At 33.6% G+C, this 17982-nt stretch overlaps 1 protein-coding gene across 2 annotated transcripts in view; it reads left to right on the plus strand.

Annotated features, from left to right (window-relative positions):
* Nucleotides 1–17982, plus strand: part of LOC145286423 (uncharacterized) — a 117535-nt gene that overhangs the window by 25882 nt on the left and 73671 nt on the right. For both annotated transcript variants that reach the window (XM_080135342.1, XM_080135343.1), the window contains one exon: nucleotides 12082–12131. In XM_080135342.1, the coding sequence (XP_079991468.1) occupies nucleotides 12082–12131 (50 nt within the window). The remainder of the gene's footprint in view (nucleotides 1–12081; nucleotides 12132–17982) is intronic.

Raw genomic sequence — 17982 nt, forward strand, 5'->3', positions numbered from 1 at the left:
TGACGTCATAAAATAAATTAAAAAAAATAACAAAACAACATTCCGAATTAATGACGCATCAATTTTATGCTCGAGATGACAAGAATGATAACCTACTTTCAGTTTTATGTCTTTCCATGATGTACTTCTTTTTGCAGAGAAATGTCGACGGGTCAGACTTCTTTTTGTATGGCTAGAGTACTCCGCCTCTTGGGGCGCTGACCCATTTTAACACCTTCACATTCCCTCGCGGCGGTAGTGAATAAAAATACCGTGACATGGAAAGGTACGCAAGCCCCAGGCTATGAACACTTGCTTCTACGGCGACTTACTAGATTTATTACTAGAGCGAAAGCAAAACCGCTTGGTTGGTGGGTTGGTTGTTTTGTTTTACGGCATATCAACCCTTTTTAGGTTATTTAATGCCGAATCTGGTGATTTGAAGAACGATTTTTTAATATAGTATATTTGTTTTTTTTAAGTCGTATTCTATTTAACCCATAGTTGGGACCCTAACAGGTACTACCACTCCGGGTTAGAGTAGACCTGGGAGCAATGACAATTAAAGGGTGGCTCCACACTCCCTGAGGCCTGCAAGCTGGGGCCTCACCACTGGATATAGTTTAAGGTCATATCCAGGACCTAAAAAACCGCTTGGAGACTTCCTTTCGCGGGATCATATCATATCATATCATATCATATCATATATATATATATATATATATATATATATATATATATATATATATATATATATATATATACCAAGAGACACACATATACATATCATCGATATACATATAAAACAAATATATATCGATAAATTTTGTATACCTCTTAAACAGCTCTATTTGCGATTGAACATTCTTATATAAACATAGAACAAATTCTTTTGTGGACGTAAATGTTATTTGTTTTATGAGCGAGTCAGCATTATTAAGATCAGAAGGCCATTCGAGGATAAAGCTCGTCAGTGAGCAACAGCGTATTAATCGTTAGTGGAGGAAATAGGTATATTTTGAGGATTTAAGGGGACAATTCAACAAAAATTGTTTACATTGAACTTGACGACCATATTATTGTCAGTTAGAAAGCAGGCCAGCGGAACAACATTCCAAACGCGGGTAGTGATGGGAAACAAGCTTTGTTTATGGAATTTACATTTAGATTTAAGTACAGATATAGATTGGGTGGGATTGTTGATAATAGTTGCAGCTAAAAAAATGTTTTGTGAAAGTTTAATAAGCGAAGACTTTAGATTAAGGCTTAGCTTATATATATATACTAGTAAAAGTACCCGTCGCTGACTGGCTTCAAACTCAGCCTACAGAAAATGGACTTTGATTTATTAAAGTATGATAGGATATGAAAAGGAAGTGTTGTAAATAGATAGCTTCGAATTTGGGGATATCAAAACCAAAGCAAAATACGATTAAAGTAAAAATAAAATAGATAAACCCCATAATTTATTATACCATACCTGTTCACACTGAAACACTTATCACAATATTCTGTGGATCTATATTAAAAAATCTTGTTAAACTTTGTGACATATTTCTATTTTATGGAGGTCAGGCACGAACGAACACCCCATAATTTTATTATACCATATTTCTTCAAACTGAAACATAATTATCAAAGTATACTTACGCAGATAGATATGAAAAGTCTTTATTAAAGTTTGTGCCTATTTCCATTATATGGAGGCCAGGCGCGAAGGCAGACTCCACAATTTTCTTATACCATTCCTATTTAAGTTAAAACATACTAATGAAAGTATTCTTATGTACATCTATATCAAAAACACTTGTAAACGTTTTTTTTGTAATTTTTAAATTTTTTATTTCCATACTTTGTGGACCAGGCGCGAGCGCAGACCCCCCAATTTTAATGAACCACCGTTCTGCCAGATCAAACATACCCATTCCTGTATCTCAATACATCTTCTATCAGTATATGTAATCAGTTTTCTAAAATAGTCACCCATATAGGAGCCTATTCGTGACCACACACACACACACAGACATTCAGCTTTATATATATATATATATATATATATATATATATATATATATATATATATATACTGTGAATGACTATAATGCTCCTTATTTTGGGTTGAGCATATTGGGAAGTGATATACAGATTACCATTAGCGTATGAAGCAATACTCTTTGTGTAAACAAATTGAGCTTAGTTATTTGGACAATGTTAAGACATTGTTAATTCACTGCCTGCAACAGTTAGAAGCTCCGACTGTCATATACGCAGTCGGGTTTCAATACTGAGGTACTTTCTTGTCTAGCTGCATAGATAACCTGTGAAACAGCGAAACAGTACTGTATGTGGATGACTATATATATATATATATATATATATATATATATATAAATATATATATATATATGTAGTAATTTATAAAATATATATGGCGATTAAGCTACACTGAATGTTCGGCGTTTCATCCACTCTAGGATTTGTCAGGCTTATGTGCGAATTCTGTGGTTGTTTCTCGTTTTTATATGGTCCTCGTACATTCAGCAATAAAAAACACCGTATAAAAACAACACTAGCGAATAAATACTGGTAACTCAAAGAAAGCGGACATTCGCCGGTAGTCGAATGGAAAATAATAAGACAAGCTACCACGTGTAGACATTTAGACGACCCATGTAAATTATGCCTTAATGAAAAATTTGCTATCCTGTACTTTAAAGAACCCCAAAATCTATTAAACTGTAGAAGAGAAATAGCAAACAACTGTGTTCACAAAATAAAACTTACTCTAGGATAGCGATACAAAATAGCTTTAAAACTAACAAAAGCAATAGAAAATAAACAAATAAATAAATTAAATAAACATGAATATACACAAACGATCGCATATATATATATGTGTGTGTGTGTGTGTGCGTATGTATATGTGTGCATGTATGTATGTACACATATGTATATATATATATATATATATATATATATATATATATAAAAGGAGGAAAACGTCTGCCTTAAACCACTAACCTAGTTCTAAAACAGATCCTTTGTTCGATAAAATGCATGCCCATTCGCTGATAGGGAGGGGCGCGGTGGATACTAGAAAGCTGATTGGCTAACTAAAATCCTCAACAGAAGAGGACCATATAAAAACGAGAAACAACCACAGAATTCGCGCATAAGGCTGACGAATCCTAGAGTGGATGAAACGCCGAATATTCAGTGTAGCTTAATCGCTATATATATTTACTAAATTACTAACTAGCTGTACCTACGTATTGAGCACTTTTGAAGTAAATGCTTAAAGTCTACGCATAAATCTATACTTTCGTATATTAATTTTATGTGAGTAAATGAAGTACTTATATATATATATATATATATGTACACACACACGCACACACACATAATATATACATGGATATATATATATATATATATATATATATATATATATATATATATATATAAGCATATAATTAAACACGTATGCAGTTTTGTTTGTTTACATTTTTGTAAGGACAGCAGTCTTGAATTTAAGTAGACATTGTTAAATATATTTTTTCAGCGTTATTATTCCTTATTTTCAATTTATCTGATGACATTTTTATGTCCAAAAATATATGTTACAAATATATCACTAACGTTTTTTATTCTCCGGCGAATCATCTCAGAACAACCCCCAATGAAAAAATCTAGATAAATGAATATTATTTCGGATAGCAATCGAGAATGCACATGCGAAATATATTAGATGTGAGTTGAACAGGTTAAATATTTGCAGTTCAAATTTCATAACGCCAGAATTAGCGCCACAAAATGAACTATTTTACATTAAGCATTTAACAAAATATTACTGTTTTCGTGCATAATGTTATTCTACGTTGCTGATTTGTTAAGGGGCAGTCCTCATTATTAAAATCTTATCCCTTTATAAAACTTATTTGGATGATCGAAATATTACGAGATACGTTCCAAAAGTAAAGCCTATTTTTTTTCATTTCGCTCAAATAGATCAGAGAGCGTTGCAAACTGCATTGTTCTGGTGACTGAACTTATGCATCTATGACTCGAAAGTTACATCTCTCTGTTGCAGATATTGACAGTGTGAGACTCTAATAAAGCAACCCCTGTCATGGACGTACGTCAGGAGCAGAGATGCATCATTGAATTCCTGGCAAAAATTAATTGAGAATGCTGGTGATTATGTAGGAAAATAAATTCTGAAGCAAAAAAATGTCGCTCGTTTTAAGGGCAACACTACTGTGTTTGTAGCCCTTCAACATTTTCAGTTAAAAGAATAGGTTTTACTTTTGGAAAAACTTTTGTAGATAGTTTTTGTCTTTTCTGATTTTTTTAGATGAGGATTGTTTATTCGTATTATTTGGATTCATCGGACTACTGTTCTCATCTTGTGTGTGATTTTCACAACGTTTCGGTCGCTGTAACCTCCGACCTTCTTCAAGTGTATCTTGTCGAACTCGGGAATGTGTCCTCAAGGACCCGTGGCGCATTGGTTAAAGTATTTGAAAAGATCAATTCTAAAATGATATTCACCGTAAGGTCGAAGGTTCAATTCTCAGTGTGGGCGATCGAAAAATACAATTGTAAATTACTTGGGACCTCTATCTAGTCATGGCTGATAGAACAAGGGCATGCTACCCTCTGAAGTAAATAAAAAGTTACGTGCGAAATTCCGTCTAAATTCTCGAGTTCCACAGAAATATTCCCGAGTTTGATAAGATACACATGAGAAAGGTCGAAGGTTACTTCGACCGAAACGTTGTGAAAATCACACACAAGGTGAGAATAGTAGTCCGATGAATACAAATAATAGTTTTTTGCTGACGTTAAGAGACTGTGTTATCGACAGTTCGCATTGACATTCAAAGTTCGGTTTCATTTTCAATCGTCCGCTCGAATCTTTACATATTTTTCTTTACACGCCCTTTTGTTCTAGTCTGATAGATATCGCAAGTTCCTTTGTTTGCGTATCTGTGGCTGATGACTTGCCAATTTTCCATAGGTATTTTTTCTTTTCGGTTTACTTTTATTATCTTTAATTCATTTAATCTGCGTTTGCGATTTTCTTTTTCTATTTTGTATCTGCATTTCTTCCTTTATTCGGTGCCCGCGAAAAGTGTATCATTTAGTTGAGTTTGCATATCTCATCTGACAACTGTTTGTCGCATCAATCCAAATATCATCACTTTCTATTTTTTAAATTTTGTTTTTAAAGTATATAAAATCTGTTGCCAAAATCGGTTGAAAAATTGTTGATCACTCTACCGCTCCAGTATGTATCTCAGTGCCGATGTAATCCTCAGTCTGTATAAAAGCCAAGTACGTTCTAAAATGAAGTAATGTTGCCACATTTGGGCAGGGGCTGCTCGACGTTTCCTATCCTGCCTTGAGAGAGTTCAAAATCAGCTTCGAAACCTAGTAAGCAACCTTTCCAACAAAAGAGACGCCGCTAGCCTGTCTCTGCTCTATCTCTATTTAGATGGCAAGTGCTCGACTTAACGCCAATCCATGGTTTCCGTTTGCAAAACTTTCACAAAAACACTCGACTAGCTACAACCATTATATTCTTATCTGGTTTCAGATCCTCTAAGAACACATCTATGTTATTGTTTGCTTCACACACAGCAAAGCTGTTTGTAATCACTAGGGCTATGACAAGAGAATATTCTTTTCATTATTTTAACTCTAGAGTATATATCAGTTAATATCTTATATGTTTTAGTAAGAGCGATGTGGTTATCCATTGATTAACTGTGTCTGTGTCGGATATATACTCGAGAGTCAAAACAATTAAAAAGAATATGCTCTTATCATAGTCCTAGTAATTACACTAAGTCAAGTGTAATAAAAATCTGCAGATCGATTTTCCAATAGAAATATATAGGAGTGGTAAAACGAAAATAATTTTCGCGTTTATTTATTTCAATTATATTCGTGTGTGTATAAAAATTATATAGATCGTCCTGCAAAAATAAGCTCGAATATTGCATATAGTGATTTGAGAATTATCCTGCATTATCAACAATTAACGCTTACATCAGCAAGTTCGGTGGCAAAATTTGATTATCCTCTATATAAAACTCATTATGTTAGTTTTTTCCCATTTTTTCAAACTGCACCTCCCCCGAAACGTATGATTGCAGAACGGCTTGAGGAGGGTCAAATAATTGCATTTGATGGGCCTTTAGTTGGTAAAAATAGCTTCTAAAAGGTCAAAATTAAAAGAAATTAGACTTTGACAGACGTAAGTCAACTTAAAATTCCCAACATTCCTATGTTAATTTTAATTCGGTTTTTAGCTATTTCGTATCCAACTGATTATAGCTGAAACGTTAACAACTAAGGCTGTAGTGTTCTATGTTTTGGCTTTGTTATCGATTCCAAATGATGGTATCAAAGTCATTTTTTCTTTTTACTTTTGAAATACAAACTATATATTGGGTACAATATCATAATCAGTAGAGAACTGGTTCATTTAATAATAAATACGAAATCTGCATAAGTCAAAATATCATATTTAAGCGTATTTTATGACCGGGCAACGCTGGGTACCTTGCCAGTGAATGATGATTTAGTCTCGGAGGATGTCATGTACATACAAATATACATATTCCTAATTTTATGCACACATATCTCAATTTGTTTTATAGATATATGGCGGATAAAAATAAAGCTTAATGCTTTTACCGGGTTAATAATAGACGCACAAAAAGTAATGCAAGAAATTAGTTAGGTGATTGCGTTAAATGAGTACATTTGACCATATTGTATCCGGGGTAGTAATATAAATGGCAAAGAACTATACACAAATATTTGAAAACAGAGGATGAGAAGCTAATAAACGTTGTTGCGTAGGAGCACGTGCCCAGGAAAGAAAAGCATCAATGCTAACAGTCCAAGAGCCACGTATGTTTGTGACAGAGTTTGCCATATTAGTATCTTCAGCCACAGGTCGTTCTGCTCCAGCTAAGCCGAAAGTCGGTACAGCTAGGCTAAGAATGCTTCATACATGATCAACTCTAAGCGAAAGAAGCATAATACTAATAATAGTAATAAAAAATGTAAAGTCCATATATCATTGCATACAAAGATACAAACAGTAAGGCAAGAAACGAATCGGGTAGTTGGGTTTACTCAGACAATACATTTGACAGTATTGTAGTTAAGATAAACATTGTCCGTTTGACCTACTTGTACGTAAGGTACGTCTGACTTTTAGCGGAAATCGGTAAAATTTATTGACTCCTACGAATGAATAGCAGGGCGTGGTGTGTATATAGGCAATAGCATTGGATTTAATCGATTGGATACATTGATCGTGAACATTATTTGCTCGTAAAAGGGATAGTAGAATGGTAATCTTTGCAGTTATCCTGATGAACTCTTACTGGAATATTGTCGGGGAGTATATATTATGTACTCGTGTCTTGTACATATATACGTATTTAAATTTTAATGTTATAAAACGTTATTCTAACGAATGTGTGTATGCGTGTGTATATACATGTCATAGTCATCTATATGATGTGTATTCATCTATGATTCTCTAGCGTTGTGATCGTCTAATTTAGTTTTTCTGTTGTTCATTGAATTGATGCGCCTATAATACTTACGATAGTGTTGATAATTAACAGTTTAACAACAGACATGTAACATTTACAACATTAAGGGACAAATAAGAGTCTCTGGTGTTTTGGATCGGTTAATGGAGAAACATTCCTGCTCCATCTTTGGTCTTCATTTGACGGATCCTCTTAAAAACTGCACATGAAGATTCGTACAACTCAAAGTCATCGTGGTATTTACAGCAGCTTTGTTCCAGGCGTTCCCCCCATTTAAAACGCTGTTCCTAGACTATTGTCATTTCTGATCTCCTCTACTCGAATCCCCACGTTCTAAAGACCGTGTCTTTCTCCTTTTGGCTACCGATTCAGTCTGCTCTATCTGACTTCTGACTCGACTAAAAATGATGCGTGTCTTTCAAGCTATCCCCTAAAGTCTACGTCACCTTAAGTGACTTCTACATGATGCTACGTCAGATTCTAAGGGTCAAACATATTTTAAAATTATTGTTTGACTTCTAACATTCTTTTTTATTTTCACATCTTAAAATAAATAATTTTATCTGTAAATATTTATTTCACTATGATAACATTCTTTCTAGCATTCTATTCTTATAAATTTAATAACGATTATAATAAAAGTTGACCAGCACATTTTTTGGCATAGCCCAGCACTAACACTTCTAGGGGCGAAATACAAACATGTCTGTGTAGCTTACTTGTAATAAATAAATGTTTACATACAGCACCTAGCCTTCCCAAATGGTCCCCCATCTGGTACTGGCCAGGCTCAACGTTGGTTAACTTCGGTTATCTGGCGAGAACCGGTGTGTCAACGTAATTGTGCCGTACACTACTACTACTACTACTACTACTACTACTACTACTACTACTAATAATAATAATAATAATAATAATACGAATACTGCTACGAATACTACTAAAACACGTAAAGCCAATACGTTGAATCATAGTACGCTCCAAGGAACAGAAGACAAGTAATAACTCAACTTACTTTTTTGTGTTGTAACAACATGTATTTCCGGATACTTTTCTGAAAAAAAAATATGATCGTGCTCCTCTCCGACCTCTGTCCTCTCGAACGTCCCTAACGTGATTGTCTTCCAGAGTGTGCTCTTTCCTTTCCATAGCCCTTTTTTTTCTTACAATAACGCCATTTCGCATTTTGTATGCATTTGCATACGTGCGTCTGCGCTCTGTTTTACTACTACTCAGCTCTACTACTGATGTATTGAACATTATATTTTCTTTTGATTAGAATTCCCTTTTTATTCAGTGTCCGTGAAAAGTCAATTGTTATGCTGAATGTTTATTTCATCTAGCAACTTTTTGAACATAATCGCTGCGTCAATCCAAAACCCATTATCTAGTTTTTATTTATTTACTTTTATTTTTTTAGATCGACTCATACTGTCCTCGGTTTATAAATTCTTCTCTGTTTCCCGGGTGTTTGGAGGTATGTATTGAGTAAAAAAAAGTGTTAATAGGCAGGCAGGCTCGAATCTGTATCGCGAAGGCGGAAAAGAACATGAACAAAAGTGACTTCTTTGCTGTTGCGGCCATCGCAAAACCGGAAGCGGTGAAAGTTCAAATTAGGGCTAGCTAATCAGAAAAGAGGGGATGACTTTCGAAAATATCAACTAAAAAGCGACCCTTCCTTGTAGAAAAGTGCCCAGTTGAGGCGGAGGAATTAATGTTTTTGGCCAATTATTCGATATTTGTCATCCGAAAGGTCTAACTTCAAAACGATACCTATCTCGTTAAAATCCGTCACCTATGTTGTATGTTTTAGGCAGGCATACATACATACACACATGCAAAAATTTAAACAAATAGGTAAGATTTCTATAATAGACTAGCTTTGGTGCCGGTGTTTTCCGGGTGTTTGCAGATGTGTGTTGAGCAAAAAAAAAAAAAAGTCTAAAATTTTAAGCAGACATACATACATACATACATACATGCATACATACATACATGCATACATACATACATAAATTTGCCATCTAGCCAGTTGATGTATTTTGTGGTCAGTCAATGATACAAAAACTATATATTATTACTGGCATGGCAAGCTGGTTGACAGCAGTAATTTTTCCCTCCAACTCCCTAGTTGTATTATGCAACCCCTCAATGTTCTGATGGTGGTATTTGGTACAAAGTTTTCTGATGGTAGTCTTAAGTCAACCCTGTACCGAGGGATCTGCAAGGAACTGCTTTATTTAGCTTGGATCTTGGACAAACGTTATCTATCCTTCATGTTCATACCCATCACCTCCTCGAATGTGTTGCTGAGCTCATACTCCAAAGCTAACTAATCATCAGCTGCTTCTGGGAGTACAACTGATACTGGTGGTGGTCTAGGTGATTGTGATGGTGATTCAGGTGATGGTGTCCTGTTAGGTGTTGTAGATTCCTGGGTCGGTGGTTGTGGGATTCCCAGCGGAGAGTTTGTGAAGACAGGTGTTATGTCAACCGGAGGCTCTAGATGCACAAGAGTTCCAAAAGAGCTGGGCATGTGCTGGAACAGCTAGATGGGTTCTGATGGTGAAGTTGGTGGTTGTTGTTGTTGGAGTAGGTCTATTGTGGGAATTTTTATTGTTTTTTTCAAGGGATATTTTTTTCTCACCAAAAGAGCTGTTATTTTTTTAGAACATGTAGCGTAATACTATAAAGTGGACCTGAGATGGACTTGAAGCACTAAGTGCTGAGAAAGGGGGCTAATACACAAAGGAATAGGAAATGTCCTACAATAAGCAATAAAATAGGAAGTAGCAAACAATGAATCTGTATTTTTAGATAAAGCCTACAGATGACAAGGGAAGGGCAGCTTCCGGGAGGCCGGGGGTGGGGGCGACTTCAGATACCAACGCAGAGAAGACAGTCAGTTGACATCAAGTTGCCGGTTGCGACGGATCGGAGTTGATAGCGATAATGGTTGGACAGATTTTAGAGTTGACTGCGAAACAGAAATAGAGACGAATTGCGACTGACAGACGAACGTAACATCGATAGAACGGGGATAAAACACACACGCTCACAGGTCCAACCGTCAAATGTATGTGAAACATTGGTGTTTGTGTTTTCCTTTCTTTGTTCCACGACTTATTATATTTTTACTTTGGCTTTTCCAGGATAAAAATGAAAAAAGATCAGGTTACTGTTCTTTTGTATTTGATGCTTTAGTTTTGCATATTCTGTTGCCTATATTATACTACTTCCTGTCTTCGTCTTGTCTCCTCATCCTTTACCTTGGATTGATCTTCTTCTCCCGCCCTCATGGCCTCTCATCCGATGAAATCTACTTCCTCTTGTGGGATATATCTTCCCATCTGTGAGATGAGGGATCGTAGGTTGGGTAAGGATACCTTCTTCTTCTTCTTCTTCTTCTTCTTCTTCTTCTTCTTCTTCTTCTTCTTCTTCTTCTTTGTTGGGAGGTTGAAATCTCTTACTCTCTCGGCATCTCTCCTGCACTGCGTCCCCATTTCTCAAACCTTGAATAGTGGTAGCAGGCAGGAGGATCTTCTTCTGTTCGATAGACCATGGCTGGGTTTTAATCCCCCTTCTGTTTTTTTTGGGGTCTGTCAAGCAAGGAGGAAGAACGCTTGGTCCGTCTTGGTCATGGACTGGTGGCTGTCCTTGTGTGACCTCTGAGGTGACTATGGCACCACCTTCTGACGCAAGAAGATTCGCACCATTGCTTTCCTCTTCCTGCCTGGTTTGTAAACAGGTTGAGGGCCCCTTTTTATCCTGGGCGACGGCCGTCCAGTTTGAATCCTTCTGTTTTATTTGTATGCATGTGTCGTGCGTGTACCCAATGAAATATATATGGGATCATTATCACTACAATTTGACTGTAATAATAAAAAAGAAATCTGCATGAATTAAAAATATTATATTTATTTATATATTATATTTATTTATATTTATGCGTCTTTTACGAGCAGACAACGCCGACTAGCCTAGTATATATATATATATATTGTTATTGTTGTTATTTTTCAAGCGATACATACGGTTAATTTGGCTCCGCCTCGGAGCTAATTTTTTATTTATTTAGAAAGTCGCCCTTTTTAATTTGGACGTATATAACATTTTTATTTATTTATTATTTTTAAAACAGTAATATGTATATATATATTTGTATATATGTATATATATATGCATATATATATATTTGTATATATATATATATATATATATATGTGTGTGTGTGTGTGTGTGTGTGTGTGCGTGTGTGTGTGTGTGTAACGATACCAGCACTAGTCATATAGATGATGTTTATTTAATAGTTATTTGGTTAAATGATCAATATGATAGTTTTCTTTTTTTGCTATGCTTTTCTTGTTTTGTGTACGAACAGTAACCATATCAATCATATGCTTTCCCTTTTGAAATATTATGTTCATGTGTAGATGTTTTACAAATCGAACAGCACGCTATTGACTCCATAGACGCTTTTATATATCTAAGTGTTTCACGTTTATTTTACATTTTGTTATAGAAAATCAACTAACGGATGAAGCTGGCAAAATAATTGCAGGCATAATCAAAGTAAGTATTATTTTGACATGTATCTTTGTTACTCACCGTGTTGCCTACAATATACATTCTAAAATTCATAATGACATGTTCATAAGTTTCGGAGATTATCCCCCCCGACATACACACATTCCCTGTGCGTCTCATCGAGTGATTATCAAGTTGGATTCACATAATATTAGGTTTGTGTAATTCTCTTCGTCTCTCCCCTACCAAAAAAGCAACTTATGTTGTTCGCAACCCGGTATATTAATCGACCGGATTTTATCGGCGCAAATGTATATTTTGTCAAACTGTTGATTCCATCTCGGAACTGATCTGCCCCTTTTCTTTCGGATTAGCGGCGACCGCCTTTTTCCTTCATCATCGAACGTTTTTTTGCTGTTTTCAGTTCTTGACTATTTTGTTTCTTTGTTTATTTATTAAAAATATAAATAACCCCCACAAATATATATATATAAACTTTTATTCTGCTCCCTGCTTATTATTATTACATGTTGAATTTTTGCCTCGTATTTTTCTTTGCATGCTTTGCCTCTAACTGTTTTTATTAGAGGTCCGGGAAAATCTGATAGACAATTAAATGTGCTTAAACCCGATTGGATTCAGCCAATGGACTTGATGGGGAACCAGTTGAGTAGCCGTCTTTGGTGGTAAAGTCCCTTACCCTTCTCTAAGCCGGCTCGCGAAGAACGACGTCATTCTGGAGATACCATATAGTACGGGTGCACGCGTGTTCTGGAATCAAAATTACTGCTGTGCCTTTAAACCCGGACCAAAGTTTGTAATAATCCCAGAAGAGACCAACCTAATGTTTCCATCTAGTTATTTGTTTATCCAAATCCAAAAGAATGTTTGCATCTATTTTCTATTTTCGCATTCCTTTTGCGATTCACGCGTCAATCATTTCTTCCCCAATTTAATTGTTTATTCTTCTAATCATAATAACTGATCCAGCGAGCATCCGTCGCTCAAATCAATTAATAATAATAACAATAACAATAATAATAATGTTTTGACCCTTGACTCCGCTTGTCACAGTTAACAGATACTACGCTATAATCACAGCCTTAAAGGGTCATAACATTACATATGTGTGTGTAATAGAGCCGCTAGTGCTGGTAGCAGAAGCAGACGCATAACAAATATTCAAATGACCGTGCCAGTGCGTGAAGTGACGTCACAATAGAGGAAGATAAGGCAAGGTAAATAGAGAAAAAATACACCAACGTGCGAGGACATCAGGAGAAAGTGCGCGTCAGGGAAGATGAACGTTTGGTCCGTGATGGCGAGTGACTTTTAACTGCATGGCAGTCGACATAAACTAAGATACTATTTATAAACGAGAGGCAACAACTTATTTTGAAAGAACGATGATTAAATACATTTCATTTTAACGGAAAAGTTGATTTTTTTTCATTTTGTTTGTTACCTTGCGACTTTCTCAGACACAACGTGTTGGGTCTGAATTTTAATATGTAAGGACACTGTTGATGAAAATTAACGACAACGTTATACACACACAGTCTCTCTCTCTCTCTCTCTATATATATATATATATACACACACACATATATATATGTATATATATATATGTATATATATATTATGGGTATTTCACCGTTTTATGTAAGCGTAGATCAGATTATAAGAAAAGATAAACATGTTAGTTCAGTATTAATTTGGCAATCATAGACTATTAAATTTTCATAATAGCAAAAACAAATATGTCATTTTGTTTCTGAATTTTTTAAGAATTAATTAGTCGTAATATTTAGATTCTTCTGACTACTGTTCTCATCGTTGGTCTTATCTTTACAACGTTTCGGTCGATGTAACCTCCTACTTTCTTCAGGTGTATCTTGTCGAAATCTGGATTTTTTTTGTGGAACTCTGAAATCTGCACAGAATTTCGAATGGAACCCTTTAGTTTATGCACGGGTTCGCATGTTTTTTTTTTTGTAAACGTCCTAAATAATTCGCTATTGTATTTTGAGTGCCGTCCACACCGAGGATTGAATCTTTAACCTCCAACAAACTATAAGTTACAACTACAAAGTATTTATCCACTATGCCATGGGTCCTTGCGCAAGTAGGACAAGAAGAAGGCCGGAGTGTACATCGACCAAAGCGTTGTAAACATAACGCTCAAGATGAGAATACTAGTCTTAAGTAAAAAAAGTAATTTTTTATATTGCATATATTAATATATTACGAGCTGTGTAGTGTTGTTGGATATATATATATATATATATATATATATATATATATATATATATATAATTTAAAGGAGATTAGAACAATAGTCTAAAGAGCTGAGTGTATTTTAATGAAACAGTGAAAAGAAAAGCAGCGAAATACTACAGACTAAAAACATACAAAAACCCTAAGAGAAACAAAGACACTGAAAATTTTGAAAATGACTTAATCAACCTGATTAAAAATATTAAATTTAAGAAAAATAAAAAATATATCACTCCAACACTTAAAAAAATAAATAAATTTTCAAAATCTATTTCTATAAGCCACCAAAATAAACTCATAGTACCGGCAGATAAAACTGGAAATTTCTACACAATGGACTATATACAATATAAAAATCTAATATATAAAGAACTTAATAAAAATTATAAAACTACAAATAAATCAGCACTTAATAAAATAATGATGCAAAAAATATTTTAACTAAACTTAAAATAGATAAATACACAGAAATAACGGTACCAGGTACCCCGAGATTTACTTTAAAAGACCACAAACACAACTTTAATATTAACCCTACTATTAGACTCATTTGCCCCTCGAAATCAGATATAGGACTGGTTAGTAAAAACATATTAGATAGAATTATCCCTAAAATTAAATCCATAATAAAATACCCACTATGGCAATCTTCCAACCAAGTAATCGACTGGTTTTCTAATATTCAAAATAAAAATAACATTAAATTTCTTTCTTTTGACATTGAATCATATTACCAATCTATATCACCTACCCTGCTTAATAAATCTCTATTAATGGCACGAAAATTAACTAATATAACTCCAGACGAAATTAAACTAATACTTATAGCTAGAGAGTATTTAATAACATTTGATAATAAATATTGGACCAGGAAAAATACCCCTAACCACTTCAACATTTTAATGGGATCGACGGACTCGACTCAGGTCACTGATCTAGTTGGCCTTTTCCTTTTAAATGAAATACATTGTATACTCCATAAACAATTCAAACTTGAAGGAGGGCTATATAGAGATGGTGCACTTTTCATAACTAATTCTACTAATAAAAATTATGAAAAAGCAATTAAAGCTCTACATAAATTATTTAAAAATTATGGACTTAGTATAAAAATCGACCCTAATAAAAAAATTGTTAATTTCTTAGACATAACCTTAAATCTTGAGAATTCTACCTTTGAACCATATCATAAACCTAACCGATCACTACTATATGTCCACAATCAATCAAACCACCCTAAATCAATATTAAAATCAATAGTTCCCAATATCGCTTTAAGAATTTCTAGACTGTCTTCTACTAAATCCATATTTACCAAAAATAAAAAAATACTATAATGAGGCCCTTAAAAACTCTGGATATAATTCACAAATTAAATTCATAAATGAAAATGATAGAAACATAAACTGCATTGAAAATAAACCTATTAAGAGCGTAATAACATATAATATGGCAATGTCTTCCCGTATACGAGTTAAGAAAAATAACCAAGAGACAAAAAAAGATAAAACCAAACCACAAATATTAGATAATAATACAAATAAACAGCAAACTAAAACCCGTAAACGTAAGAATAGACACAAGGAGATCCTATGGTTCAACCCCCATATTCCAAAAACCTAGAAACAAACATAGCCAGAGAATTTTTTTAAATATTAGATAAGAACTTTAAAGCCCCCCATAGATATAATAAAATTTTCAATAAGAACACAATTAAAGTCTCTTACTCTACTATGCCTAACCTTCATCAGAAAATAATTAGCTCTAATAATAAGAAAATTAATAAACTACAAAATACAACTATACAAAATACATCGGACTGTAACTGTAGAAGAAAAAATAAATGTCCCCTACAAGGCTCATGTAAAATTAAAAATGTTATCTATAGCTGCACAGTATCAAAAACTCCAAATCTACATGAACCTATTAACAGCCATAACTCAACTACCAGATTAAATAATAACACCAACTTAAACCAATCTACCGATCAATTACTAATCAACCCACCACATAATAATCCAACAATAGACCTAACGGAAAATAATCACAACAAGCAAGAGGTAATATATATTGGTTCCACATCTGGCCTAATAAAACATAGAATTTTAACGCACAAACATTCTTTTAAAAATAACTCTCTGTCAAACCAAACTACTCTATCCAACTATATTTGGCAACTAAAAAACAGCAATATTTCTTTCAACTTAAAATGGCAAATAATTGAGACTTGCAAATCATATAAACCAGGAGATAAATTTTGTGCACTATGTACAAAAGAGACCCTAAAAATTTTAAAATATGAAGATATAAAAAGTACAACCAAACTATTAAATTCAAGACAGGAGCTTCTGACATGTAGTCATAAACGTTGGTTTAAATTTAATAAATATAAACCACCTTAAATCATTAAAAATTACTTATTAGTAAAAATAGATTACAATTATTATTTTTTTTTATTTTTTATTTTTTTTTTAATAAATTAAGTTAGACTAATTACCTCCCTTACACCCGTCAAATAAATAATAAATAAAGTCAAGAAAACATGACAATTATCTCCGCTTAAAACTTGTAATAAAAATATTCTCTCTATATATAAACCGTAGCGTCTTTAAATCAAAAATACGCTAACGGAAACAATTTATTGCACGAGCGTCCCCCTTTTTAAAATTCATCATTCAATAAGATAAAAAGCTATAGCAAACATCTAAATGACTACTTTAACCACAGTTCCTGATTTCAAAAAAAGAAAAATTAAAAGGTAAATATCTCTATATATTTTTAAAGCCAATTTATTATGTAAATTCAAAAAAATATATTTTTCTCTACTTATTTCTATCTCTAACCCATATTAATTTTCTTATAAATTTTAAATCCAGACCTTTTATTTCAATATTTCAGATTCATCTGCCTTACTTTTAATGCTAGGTTTATTTATGGTGTCTTTTAAATTCAATAAAAACCCTCCAAAATTTGCTGATGAGGAGACCTTGCTTACCAAAAAAATTCTACATAACTTGATGTATACCACAATAAAAAGCATTGTTTTCTTAAACGATCGTACAGATAATTGATTTTGTTGTCGTTCCTTCTTATGATAATTAATTTAATTAAAATTTGATTTTTAAATTTTAAATTATAAATCACATTACTTAATATATATATATATATATATATATATATATATATATATATATATATATATATATATAGTAAGTTTTAAAATTCATATGGCAATTAAGCTACACAGAATATTCCACGTTTCATTCTTGTGAGAATTCGTCAGGCTTATGCAAAGGTTTGTGATTACCGCGCGTTTTTATATATGCGCATCTATTTAATTTTTAGTTAGCCAATCGACTTCCTAGTTTCCTCCGTGCCTATTCTAATCAGCCAATCGGCGGACTCTTTCAGGACAAAGGTACAGTTGACCTTAGATTCATAACTTCCTTTGTGTATGTTTTTTTTCATGGAAAGAGTAAATATCTAAGTAATCTCACCTATTTTAAACCTAGGTGTAGTTATTTAAAAAAAAAACGATGACGACGACGTTAGATATGGATTATAAACATAAGGTTTAGTAGCATTATATATTAATTTTAATCTTCATAAGGAGCATAAA

This window comes from Euprymna scolopes, chromosome 10 (assembly GCF_053919585.1).
Source record: "Euprymna scolopes isolate OS-2025 chromosome 10, ASM5391958v1, whole genome shotgun sequence".
In the NCBI taxonomy this organism is placed as follows: Eukaryota; Metazoa; Mollusca; class Cephalopoda; order Sepiida; family Sepiolidae; genus Euprymna; species Euprymna scolopes.